Source organism: Salvelinus sp. IW2-2015, linkage group LG2 (assembly GCF_002910315.2).
Source record: "Salvelinus sp. IW2-2015 linkage group LG2, ASM291031v2, whole genome shotgun sequence".
NCBI lineage: Eukaryota > Metazoa > Chordata > Actinopteri > Salmoniformes > Salmonidae > Salvelinus > Salvelinus sp. IW2-2015.
In genome coordinates, this window is record NC_036839.1 from 28,740,753 (window position 1) to 28,753,890 (window position 13,138).

At 41.8% G+C, this 13,138-nt stretch overlaps 1 protein-coding gene across 1 annotated transcript in view; it reads right to left on the minus strand.

The window, feature by feature from the left end:
- Positions 1-13,138, minus strand: part of pde1a (phosphodiesterase 1A, calmodulin-dependent) — a 59,411-nt gene that overhangs the window by 11,900 nt on the left and 34,373 nt on the right. Inside the window, 4 exon segments of the mRNA XM_024147626.2 lie at positions 3,091-3,207; positions 3,654-3,720; positions 5,243-5,425; positions 7,195-7,308. Coding sequence (XP_024003394.1) covers positions 3,091-3,207; positions 3,654-3,720; positions 5,243-5,425; positions 7,195-7,308 — 481 coding nt within the window.

The window sequence follows — 13,138 nt, forward strand, 5'->3', positions numbered from 1 at the left end:
GAGTTATCTTTTCTCCAATGAAGTTGGAGAGACCGAGAGAGACACGTGTGGGGGGCTTCATGTGTACTGTAGCTTATGTGTAAGCTTAACTCCTTTAGTTTAATCAGACTAAGAGCAGAGTAGGGCCCAGAACACCGCTCTTCCTAAATCAAAATATGAGCATCATGCGTCACACACGTTCACATTCACAATGAAAGAGCTGAGCTCCTCTGGATATTTGAGTGTCCATTTAAAGCCTAGCTGTCACATTGATTCTAGGAACAGTATGGCTGTGAATGACAAAACCCACACGTGACAAGGCCAGGGCCTTCCGACTGACTGTTGAGCGATAGCATGGAAGAATAACAAGTGATTGGATTTATATAGCACTTTTCTACCAACTGAGGTACTCAAAGCGCTTTACATAGTAGTCGGAACCACTTCATGCATCACCAATGTGTAGCACCAACCATTGGTGATGCATGGCGACCATTTTTGTGCCAGAACACTAATCAGACATCAGCTAGAGAGTGATATATGCCAATTAGGAAGGAGGGGGATGATTAGGGGCCATGTTGGGAATTTAGCCATGACATCAGGGTTAATACCCTTACTCTTGGGATTTTTAATGACCACACAGAGTCAGGACACCCGTTTAACGTCCCATCCGAATGATCGCATCCTACGCAGGGCAATGTCCCCTTCACTGCCATGGGACATTGGGACCTCCTAGCCCTCCAACACCACTTACATCTGGTCTCCCATCCAAGGACCGACCAGGACTAACCCTGCTCTGCTTCATAGGCAAGCCAGCAGTGGAATGCAGGGTGTTACGCAGCTGGCTCGTATACACAATCTTGGCAATTTGGTAGTACTTCAGCAGTTTTCCKCCTGTTATGTCAGTCACTGACAGTCAATCAATTAGCCCATGTCAGCTAACATTTTATAGATTGCTAGGTAAGTTAGTCTAGCCATGTCACGCCTACTCCCGTTTCGACGCTCAACGTCGCCAGTCTACTAACCACCGGTCCTGGCAATCATCATTACTCACACCTGCTCCCCATCGTTACGACACCTGGACCTCATCATCACCTTGATTACTCTCCCTTTCTTTAGCCCTCAGTAGCCTCAGTCATTAGGCAGTATAGGTTTTGTTCACATTCTGTATGCCTCTCCTGTTTTGTTTATCTTCAAGATTCTTATTATTAAACTCACCTTCTGGACATGCTTCCTGACTCCCAGCATATACATTACAAGCCAGCTATCTGAACACTGTACAGTAGTAATCATGTCCGAATTAGAATCAAATCAAATTTTATTGGTCACATACACGAGTTTAGCAGATGGTATTGCGAGTATAGTGAAATGCTTGTGTTTCTAGCTCCAACAGTGCAGTAATATGTAACAATTTCACAACAATACACACAAATCTAAAGCAAAGGAATGGAATTAAGAATATATAAATATTTGGACGAGCAATGTCAGAGAGGCATAGACTAAGATACAGTAGGATAGAATATAGTATAAACATGAGATGAGTAATGCAAAATATGTAAACGTTATTAAAGTGACCAGAGTTCCATTATTAAAGTGGCCAGGGATTTGAAAGTCTATGTATAAAGGGCAGCAGCCTCTAATGTGCTAGTGATGGCTATTTAACAGTCTGATGGCCTTGAGATAGAAGCTGTTTTTCAGTCTCTCTGTCCCAGCTTTGATGTACCTGTACTGACCTCGCCTTCTGGATGATAGGTTGAACAGGCAATGGCTCGGGTAGTTGGTGGGCTGGAGGGCAGGTAGTTTGCCCCCGGTGATGCGTTGGGCAGACTGCACCACCCTCTGGAGAGCCCTGCGGTTGCGGGCGGTGCAGTTGCCGTATCAGGCGGTGATACAGCCCGACAGGATGCTCTCAATTGTGCCTCAAAGTTTGTGAGGGTTTTAGGCGCCAAGCCAAATTTCTTCAGTCTCCTGAGATTGAAGAGGCGCTGTTGCGCCTTCTTCACCACACTGTCTTTGTGGGTGGGCCATTTCAGTTTATCAGTGATGTGTACGCAGAGGAACTTGAAGCTTTCCACCTTCTCCACTGTGATCCCGTAGTGAATAGGGGGGTGCTCCCTCTGCTGTTTCCTGAAGTCCATGATCAGCTCCTTTGTTTTGTTGATGTTGAGTGAGAGGTTATTTTCCTAGCACCACACTCCCAGAGCCCTCACGTCCTTCCTGTTGGCTGTCTTGTCATTGTTGGTAATCAGGCCTATTACTGTTGTGTCGTCTGCAAACATGACGATTGAGTTGACCGGGCACACAGGGCACATGCCTAGGAGCTCTGACCTCCAGGGGGCCCCATTGATTTTGTTAGACACTCCCACTCAGATATTACATGAACATGGCATAAATCATGGCAAAATGTGTGGAACGGCAAGGGATATAGCATTAAAACTGTAACATTTTCTCTCTATCCATGGCATAATTTGTTGAATCGTATAAAATTTGCAAAACACTTATGTTATGTCATGTTACGTAGTCTTAGCACCTTTTGTTCTAAATGTGTATCTAGAACCTAAAAAGGTTATTTGGCTGTCCCCATTGGAAGAACCCTTTTAGGTTCCCTTTCTACAGAGGGTTCTACATGGAACTCAAAAGGGTTCTGCCTGGAACCAAAAATGGTTCTCCTATGGGGACCGCCGAAGAACCCTTTCGGAACCCTTTTTTCTAAGAGTGAATGTAGCCCTTCAAGTAAAGTGTAACCATATTATCATAGGATTAAAATATAATCCTGACATTCAGATCAAAGCACAGTAACTGTATGTGTTTGTGATAATCTCACCACTCATCTAACAGAGGACATGTAGAAACTCAGGTATAAAACCAGACAAAGAGATGAGGACAGAGAACAGAACAGAAACAGTGTGAGGTTGAGTGCATATGTCTTCCTCTGAGGTACCCAGACCAGAGGCCTGTGGTGTAGAACAGAGGACAGAGTAACACACACGCACACACACACACACAGAGGCTTAGGGTATAGAACAGGCTGAGGGGGTGATTAGGAAGAACACTTAGTCAATAAACAAACTCACACACCCTGATGTTAGAGTGAGAGACTGAATAGAGACTAACCCTGAAGCGGTTGATCAGGTCATATCGGGTGAGCAGTTCGTAGACCAGGAACTTTAATGCGTGTTCACTGCTGGCCTCGTGGAGCACAAACACATCAAAGGACCAGTTATCTACATCCTGTAAACAATAAGATGTCAGGGATGATGACAGCACAGAATTAAATAGAACACACATTGTGTTCTATAATAAAACACATATTGATTATCATCGCTATGAATGTCAGAATATGATGTTATGATAAAGTCTAAAATAGCTGTAAAATCGGGTACATCTTGTACAGATGTAATAAAGCCTTTATTCTGCAATGATTATGCATGATATGACAGTTTATCTATTTAATGTTTTAGGATGTCATCATTCCTATCTCAAAGTGTAGCTTGACTGATATCATCTTTCATTTCTCATAGGTCCAGTTTCCCAGACACAGATTAAGCAAGACAAGAGATTCCCCATTGAGCAAGATTTTTTTGTCCAGGACTAGGCTGAATCTGTATCTGGGAAACCAGTCCCTAGTGTATGATGTATACTAGTAATAGTAATACTATAGTAATAGTAATATGTACCTTCAAAGCAGCGATGGCAGCTGGAGGGTACGTCAATCCAGCCATGTTAGATGTCCGTCTGTACATCCTGAAGATAGGTACACAACCATTAGGTGGTTAGACAATAGAACTGCGATGCACCCAGCGGGCAAAACGGGTTGAAATAATGTTACGATGAACACTGCTTGTAATGATTTCATTTCAATGAGTTTTGCCCACTGGGGCAGCTCCTGTACATGTACTTTGTATACATAGAAAACTGTACACACAGACAACAAACCCCCTGCTGATGATTTCAATTGTATTCTTCCCATTATGGTATCAAAATGCTACAGTCACATAATGCCACAATGCCTCAGTTTTCAACGATTACCAGTAATGGGATCAACAGTAATTGAATTTTTAAAAAGATTAAAGGCTTTTGAGCAGGCATTCTTTGCAGATTACGAATATTTTGGCACTGGACAGAACCGAACCAAAGGCTGGATGTTGAAAGGGGTGAGGGGAGGGATGAGACAGGGCTGTTAAATAAGGCCAAAGAAAGACTGTATTTGGGCTTTGGCAACAACAACAAAGAAAGGTGTGACATGTCGGAAACCCAGCCAAGTTATCTCTGTTCTTTAAGTGGGCCTTGGTCAAGAGTAGTGCACTATATRGGGAATAGGTTGCAATTTGGGATGCATCCTACATCTAGTTTATAAAAGAGAAGGAGAATCTGCCAGGCTGGGCTTTGACTGTATTCTCTTCTCTCGTCTCCTCTGAGAGTGTTTTCAGTCATAGACCAGTTCATTTTTCTCAGGGGAATCTGGGCTGAAGAGACCATACTCTCTGACACAGACATATTGTAAGTGTAAAGACAAAAAACAACAACTGTAAAGACAGATCTTACTATGGAATATGGACACACATTTTATAACTCAAATTCTAATGTTGTCCACAAAAGAAGAAACCATCCAAACCTGTTGTTTGACAAATTTGAATAATAAACTAAGCAATGTACATTCCAACTGTCGAACTGAGAATGCCTGCATTGTGGATTCCATTTTGGAATATTCATTTCAGGAGATACTGTAGCCTAGTAGTTGCCATGGAAATAAAAGTGAGACACAGGCCATAGCAACAGCTCTTGAGAAGACTTGAGACACATTGCTGAATATGATGTTTATGTATTCATGTTAGTGCCCACTGTAAGTAAGAATTCACTATTGACCATTTTTATTGACTGGCAGAATGACAATTAATACTATTAGACTACAAGCGAGGGAAGCGAATTGCTCAATACTATTTATGTATTCATGTTTGTGCACACTTACTGGAAGGTTTTTAAAAATAACAATTGTTCTAAGGCAGAATGACAGTTACGTGTTTATTTTAAGAGCAACATAAGAAGTAATTCATAGGAGCTTCTAACAAAAGTGTTAATGGTTTGATGGTATGTTTTTTTAACTTATCTGTACTTAAATGTATCTGCATACTTATCAATGTAGATAGCCTACTGTAATTCTTTGTTTATTTTCCCATATATCACAAGAGTACATCCTCCAGTACCTCTTGACGAAGAAGACTGTGGTTTGTTGTGTGTGCGTGCGTATCTGTGTATATGTTTGTACCTCTCTACAAAGATGCCAGCCTGCACGGCATGCACGATGCTCTTGAACCGTGGTTTCTCCTCGGGTCGTCTCCTGACCACGCCCATCTTCCTGGTGAAGGTCGAGGCCAGCCAATCCCGCACCTCCATTGGGACAGAGTCCGTCTGGATGTCACTGAGCTCATCCTCAGTGTCCAGAAGACGCCTGTGAGGGGGAGGGACAAGGGACAGTCAGACTACAGGTCACTCGGAACACACAAATGTAACAGTCCCATACTACCTGATATTCACCTGTTACATACCTGTAACCCACCTGTAACAGTGTCACATTCCCTGTCATTCACGTTTTACCCATAAGTAGTATAGCTTACATTTCCTGCAAAAGTATGCGAAATGTCACTTACACTAATAGCTAATACTGTAGCTAATTAAAGTGTAACTTGTTTCCATTGCTGACGGTGATGTGATGAGATGAGAGGCCAGGTCTTGTAAATGCCTGTTTACCTGTCCTGGTATGGAGCCCCTGAACCATCATCCTCACTATGTGATCCCCAGTAAATGTCATTCTGAAGGCTGAATGGACTTCTTAAGTGTTAACTGACAGGCTCTCTTTCCATTGCAATTTGTTTAGCTGAGGAAATAGCCTTGGTGAATTATTAACCGTAAAACAGATCCTCAGCTGTAATGAGAAAGAAAATGTGGCCAATGAAGGAAAAGAGAGGCAGATATTTTGAATGTTGTGATTTTAGAATGTCAACATTAGGTTAGATGCTAACGTAAGGAAATGAGGCTTATGGAATCACGATAAGGGTGCAGGACTTCCTTCTGCAAGTAATTATTCTGAAATTGTAAAACCGAGCTACCGTGAAAATAAATGATAATATATTATGATGATGGGAAATGCAATTACTACACAAATATGATTCAATCAAAGTCTGCATCCAAAATGGCACCTTATTATTGTTATAGTGCACAAAGCCCATGTGCACAGATGTAGGGGAAGGGTTCTACATTGAACCCAAAAAGGTTCTACCTGGAACCAAAAAGAGTTCATCTACAGGGACATCTGAAGAACCCTTTTAGGTTTTTCCTAAGAGTGGGTACATAGTAATTAAGGTGCCATTTGGGGGGGGGGGGGGAGTGAGAGAGAGAGATGAGCTCTGCAATCAGACTACAGGCTATGCAACACTGCTTATCACTGGAGAGCCCAACTGAGCTGACTCACTCTGCAGTATGTATCAACAACTACACCCCAACGACCCAGACTGAGAGGGATGTGTGGCTCAGTAAGACTTTAGTTTATAGTCTCCTCATGGAGAGATGGAAACTTCACACATGGAGTTTAAGAGTAAGTATGGAGTGCTCCTTTGAGTATCGGACGGGAGACACCCAGAGAGAATGAGACACCCAGAGAGAAGTGAGACATCTAGAGAGAAGTGAGACACCCAGAGAGAAGTGGAGACACCAGAGAGAAGTGAGACACCCAGAGAGAAGGGAGAACATCCAGAGAGAAGTGAGACACCCAGAGAGAAGTGAGACACCCAGAGAGAAGTGAGACACCCAGAGAGAAGTGAGACATCTAGAGAGAAGTGAGACACCCAGAGAGAAGTGAGACACCCAGTGAGAAGTGAGACATCCAGAGAGAAGTGAGACACCCAGAGAGAAGTGAGACACCCAGAGAGAACTGAAGGACTTTGATCAGGAGACACAAAGACACAGTTTGCATAGAAAAAGTATATTTTCAAACTGTCTGAGCTAAGGCACCAAAACAGAGTAGTACTGCACTTGTGGTACTCTACTGGTTGTACAGCACTCGATCTGTCAAGGAATTTGATCATCAGAATAGGTTACTATCTATGAGTACCATATTTTATGTGAGTTGTATTTGTGCAGTTATTTCCCATACCTTTAACGGTGCAGAGTGCAAAATATTTGATGTAGTCATGGAATTGAATTCAGCTGAAATGCACTCACCTGGTTTCATCAATATAGACTGCCTCTAGAACAGAGGCTGCATACTCTATATTCTTCCTCAGGTCCACCACATTCACTTCTCCCTTGTCTAGCTGCTTCACCAGGCATCTCAATCTGCAAAGAGGAAGTTGGATTCAAATTTCATCTTCATATATGAGCTCATGAACACTGGATAATACATAGTACACGGAGAACAGTACTGTATGTCGATACAACTCAACAGTCTCTGAGCTGGTCTAGTCAAATCAAACGTTATTGGTTGCGTACACATATTTTGCAGGTGCAGCTAAATGCTTATGTTTTTAGCTCCAACAGTGCAGTAATACCTAACAATACACACAAATCCCCCCACAAATGCAATAAGAAGGAAAGAAATTCCACAAATGAACTTTTAACAAAGGCGCACCTGTAATTGAAATGCATTCCAGGTGATTACCTCATGAAGCTGGTTGAGAGAATGCCAAGAGTGTGCAAAGCTGTCATCAAGGCAAAGGGTGGCTACTTTGAAGATTCTAAAATATGTTTTGATTTGTTTAACACTTTTTTGTTTACTACATGATTCCATATATGTTATTTCATAGTTTTGATGCCTTCACTATTATTCTACAATGAAGAAAATAGTCAAAATAAAGTAAAACCTTTGAATGAGTAGGTGTGTCCAAACTTTTGACTGGTACTGTATATATTTCTTACATTTCTTTTTTTTTGGGGGGGGGGGGTGTATTGTTTTGCATTGTTAAGTATTGCTGCACTGTATATAATGGTGTGAAATAGACAGTATGGACAATACCATTTATAGAAAAGGTGTGTACAGCATTAGTTATATAGAGCACCACAGTATGAGGCATAATACCCATAAATCCTAGCAGTCAAACAGGGAAATGGTTCCATTCATTTTTCCCATAGGGGATTTTAGAATCACATAAAATAAGGGCTGTGTTTCATGTAGGCTTACCCTGGTGTGACCTTTCGATAATTGTGTAAATCTCTCTCGGACAAGGCGACTTTTATCAATTTATTCACCTGGATTTACCCCCCCACCCAAAATTAAATGCTAAAGTGGCTATCATAAAGAACTACAAATGCCATGATGATCTGGACAAGACTGCCGAATCGAGGCAAAGGTAAGAATCTCTGCATTAACTATCTAATGTTAGCTAAATGTAGTAATTAATAAATTGGCTTAAATGGACAATTCTGTGATCAGTCTTGTGCAAGTTTTAAACTGACACAAACTGTTAACAAAGGTGTCAGCTAGAGATGACRTGCAGGAGTTTGCAGGGATTTGTAGTCTTGCATGATGTCTACTTTGACGCTAATTAGCATTTGCTAATTAGAGTTAATGGGGCTGAATAGAGAGTTAATGGGGCTGAATATATTGATWAAAGTCACCTTGTCGAAGAAAGATTCACAGTTATCAAAACGTCAGGCCAGGGTAAGCCTACATGAAACATAGCCCTAATTTTAAGTGTTCCTAAAATCTCCCATGGGAAAAATGCATGGTTAAAAACGATTGGAACAATTTCCCTGTTTTACCGCTAGGTTTTATCGGTATTATGACATCTCAACTGTGGGGCTCGAAAAAGAAAAAAAATGTTTAGCAGATGCTTTTATTCAAAGCACTCACAGATATATGTGCATACATTTTAAGTACGGGTGATCCCAGGAGTCGAACCCACAACTYTGGCGTTACAAGCACCATGCTCTACCAACTGAGCTACAAAGGACCAAGGGCCCTTTAGGATGAGCCTCGACTAGAACACAGTATATACATATGAAGTGGGTAAAACAGTATGTAAACATTATTCGTGTGTATGTGTGTGTGTGTGTGTGTGTTAGACATCCAGAGAAATAGCACCACTGAACTCCAACCGCCTGATCAACAAAGCCCAGAAAGTCAGTGAAGCCTTTGGTTTTGGTCTCATACAGATCTTTAAATATTTACCACGGGACTAGTGCATCATTAAAAACAACAGGGGATTGACACTGTGCCATGGCTCGCCTCGGTGGGCACACAGACTATCACCAAACACCAGACGCCCAACCGACCAACCAACCCTCAGCAAAATGACTTGGGATGTGTCCCAAAGGGCACCCTATTCCCCATATAGTGCACTACTTTTGACCAGAGGGCCTGTAGTGCACTATATAGGGGATAGGGGGTGCCAGTTGGGATGCAAACCTACTGTAAGATCCCTGCTGCAAGGCAAGACCATAAATGGAGCATCTGTTTTCAATCTGAGGTGTTATTATGTGAAAATCTGTAACAGAGGAGGATTCAGAAGTATTGAAGTGTTATTGACATGTGGTTTTATATGAACACATAATCCTAAAACCCAAGCTGTCAAAACAACAGGATCAACTGACTGAAAGCCAGGATACAATACAGAAAACACACACACACACAATACAGTACGGAAAACAACCAACGCATCTGCATACAAAGTGAGCAGGGGAAAGCCATTTACGAAGTGAGCAGAATGTATGTAGTAGAGAGACTGATAAGCCTTGGACTTTATTGTGCCTTTACTGTGGGCTTGTTTGCCTTATCTAGTCATTTTTCTTCCTTCTCTCTAGTCTTTCCTTCTTCTGTCTTCAGAGGGGAAACACAGCAGGATACCGCTCTGCCAGTCAAGATGAGTGAGCCATGTGCCAAGTCTATACTATCACAGGCGGCAACTTAATTGAAGAGGACAGGCTCATAGGAATGGTTGGAATGGAGTAAATGGAATGGCATTGACATATCAAACACATGGTTTCCTAGTGCTGATACCATTCCATTCACTCCATTCCAACATTATTATGATCCGTCCTCCCCTCACCAGCCTCCTGTGTATTATATTGTGCTCAGTGTTAATTGAAAATCTGACTGACTACTATTGGCAAACTGCCACCCCCAGCATTAGCTTGTTCTGTAAGCTACAACAAGACAAACACCTAGGAGCGGCTCAAACATGGTGAACTCAGCCTACATTGACGTGACCGTAAATAGTGACACCTGTTGCACCTAATAGTGGTCTGTAATATCAAAATATTTCAATACATGACTCTAATGAGGATGCAGAAAGTAAACATTTGCCTTGCATAATCAAGCTGAAGACAGCCATMTCTTCCACATTGTCAACTGCCTGTGATATTACATCTACTGTTGCATTTAGCCTGATATAGTATCTGGTGCACTTTGGATGAGAGTGAGATGCAGCCAGGGTGAGAGTTGGCAACAGTCCCTCAAAACAACTGTCTCTCCAACTCACTTATCACACATTCAGTAGCAACAGGTTTCCACAGACCAGGGTCTGATTTCAAAAAGTGTCTCAGAGTAGGAGTGCTAGGGCAGGTCCCCCCTGTCTATATAATCATATGTACTATGATCTAAAAGGCTAAACTGATCCTAGATCAGCACACCTACTCTGAAACTCTTTGTGAATATTGTCACAGACACAGCGTTTAGACTACAGTTTGAAACCACTGAAACCATGGGAATAGTTCATGTGTAGTGGGTGGGGGAATAACAACAGGGCTATTCCCCCACAGTGTTTCCAGCCGTAGGTTTATCAATCATATGACCTTTTCCTCTGTCACTCCCCACAGCACTGGCCTGATGTCTTCCATCTCACACACCCCGGATTAGACCAATCACACAGCAGATAAATATAAATAGTGGCCCTGATTGGTGGATCTATCTGGGTCACAATAACACAACCTTGTCTTTGGAAGCAAGCGAAAATTACTTTTTCATGTGATTTCAGTATGTTTCAGTATAGGTTAGCATATGATAAAAGATTCTGAATAAAGTGGCAGTATATTAATAGTTGAAACAGCCACAAAGGTAGCAGTATTGAGATATTTCTTAAGAAATAGAAAAAACATGGACTTTACAATGGTAAAGGGACTAAAGACAGGTCAAACATGTTACAACAAGTTCAGTTGTATAAGCACGTGCCATATCTTTCTCAACAACTGGGTTGCTTATCAGAGTTCACATGAGCTCTTGGAATCTTTGTTTGACATTTTGGTCAAGTAGAAAACCTAAGACATCTGGACAACTCTCAGATGATGTTGTACAGTACCAATGTTTTAAACACTCACATACAGGTGTAGGATCTATATGTAGGAACTATTTTGTTGATGAGAATTTTCCTGTACAGCAGGAAATGCAAACTTGTAGTATATTCAAGGTTTAAAAAGGCTTCTAAAGTTTGTAATTTCCACTTTAAAATGTCAGACTTGATTTGCCCTAACATGTMAAATGTATCAACCCCTACAAAAAATGCCCATCAATTAAAATGCACATAATAATTCACATTTCCTGTTGCTGCATGATTATTTTCCTGCTGTAGCAAACTGGATCAAATTAAGATCCTACAGCTGCAGGATGCATCCCAAATTACACCCTATTCCCTACGCAGTGCACAACATTTGACCACAGTCCTATGGCACTGGTCAAAAGTAGTGCACTATATAGGGAATAGGGTTCCATTTGGTACACAACCATAGCCTTATCTTTGCTGTCCAGGACTTCAACTCAGAGCTCAATATAATGAGAAACTAACTCCATGTGTTGACATATATTATCCTCTTACTGTGACTATGAAATATTTTGAGTATATTCGTCATAGAACTATATAGACTACAGTACATACTGTAAGAGGACCCTAAGGGACCTGTGTGAGGTTTTTAAAGAATGAAAATRAATAAAGTTAACAATTTGCCAGGGTCAGATTAAAATAGGCTTTATGTGAAACTGTATCGCCTTCAGGAACTTCTTTCTGAGCTGGGCCTCCAAGAAGTACAAACAAAGACATAGGGGGATGTCTGATTTTAGCTGCATCCAACGGGACATGTCAGACCTACAAGAGAGCATTTTCCCATGRGTTAACTGTGTCCTCCTCCTTGGAAGGGGCTGATGCCGTCACCAGGGCCCAGACTGGGGCCCCAGAGGGCACAGTGACAGGGCTGGAATAGAGCTGGGGCACCCTGCCCTGCTCCTCTCTGCCGCCTGCTCTGCCAACCTCTCAGACAGACTGATCCACCATTCCTCACCCCTGAAGATGGCACCCAMAGGACTACTTTATGACCCGATAACGACCCATTTCCAAGAAACAGCGGTGGATGATTGCTACTACATTTCATGTATGAAAAAAGAAAAAGTCCAGAAACAGTCCAGACTCTCTGCAGTATGTTGTCTGACTGTGAACTAGACTGGTTTTGTGCATCATTTATTTCAACAAATAAACAGATCTGTACCCTGGTGGTGCCCCAGGAACACAGAGGCTAAACGAGAATGCTTTTCATGTTGCTAAGAAATCCAAATGGCACCCTATTCCCTATTTTAGTGCATTACTTTATGGGGTCGTTTGGGATACTGTCACTGTGTTTGGGTGGTTGTCTTTAATGGCTCCTCCATAAACGAATTCCCATGCTTTCAGATTGTCAACAACATGGACTCACAGAGGGGATCTATTGATGGCAATAAAAATAACATCCCTGTATGATACAGGCTATTACCAAAACTGAAATTTTGTCAATGTGTAATTTAATGTGTTGATCCATGAAATCAAAACGACCTACAGTACATTATACTTTGGAATGTTTTTGCTGTACAATTATTTTATTTTAAATAACACTTTGTATGGGAAACAAACCAAACTCCGATGTAAGCTGGTGAGTTTTACAACCGGCTTACCATTCAAGGCTCCATCATTCTGACAAGTGAGTGGTTCCAGTGCTCTTGGTGGCTTTCCAATTCAGATGCTCAAGCTTTTAAAACGGTCATTCACTGGCCTATAAACACACTTGGTGAGGACAGGGCCTTGTTGTGTTATGTTAACACTGGTCTGAGCCTGGGCCTACTTTCTGCTTTCTACAGACCTGCAGGCCTCCTAACTGACACTGGGTCTCTCCAACTCAAACATGTTCACAGAACCTCTGGTAAAACCTTGCC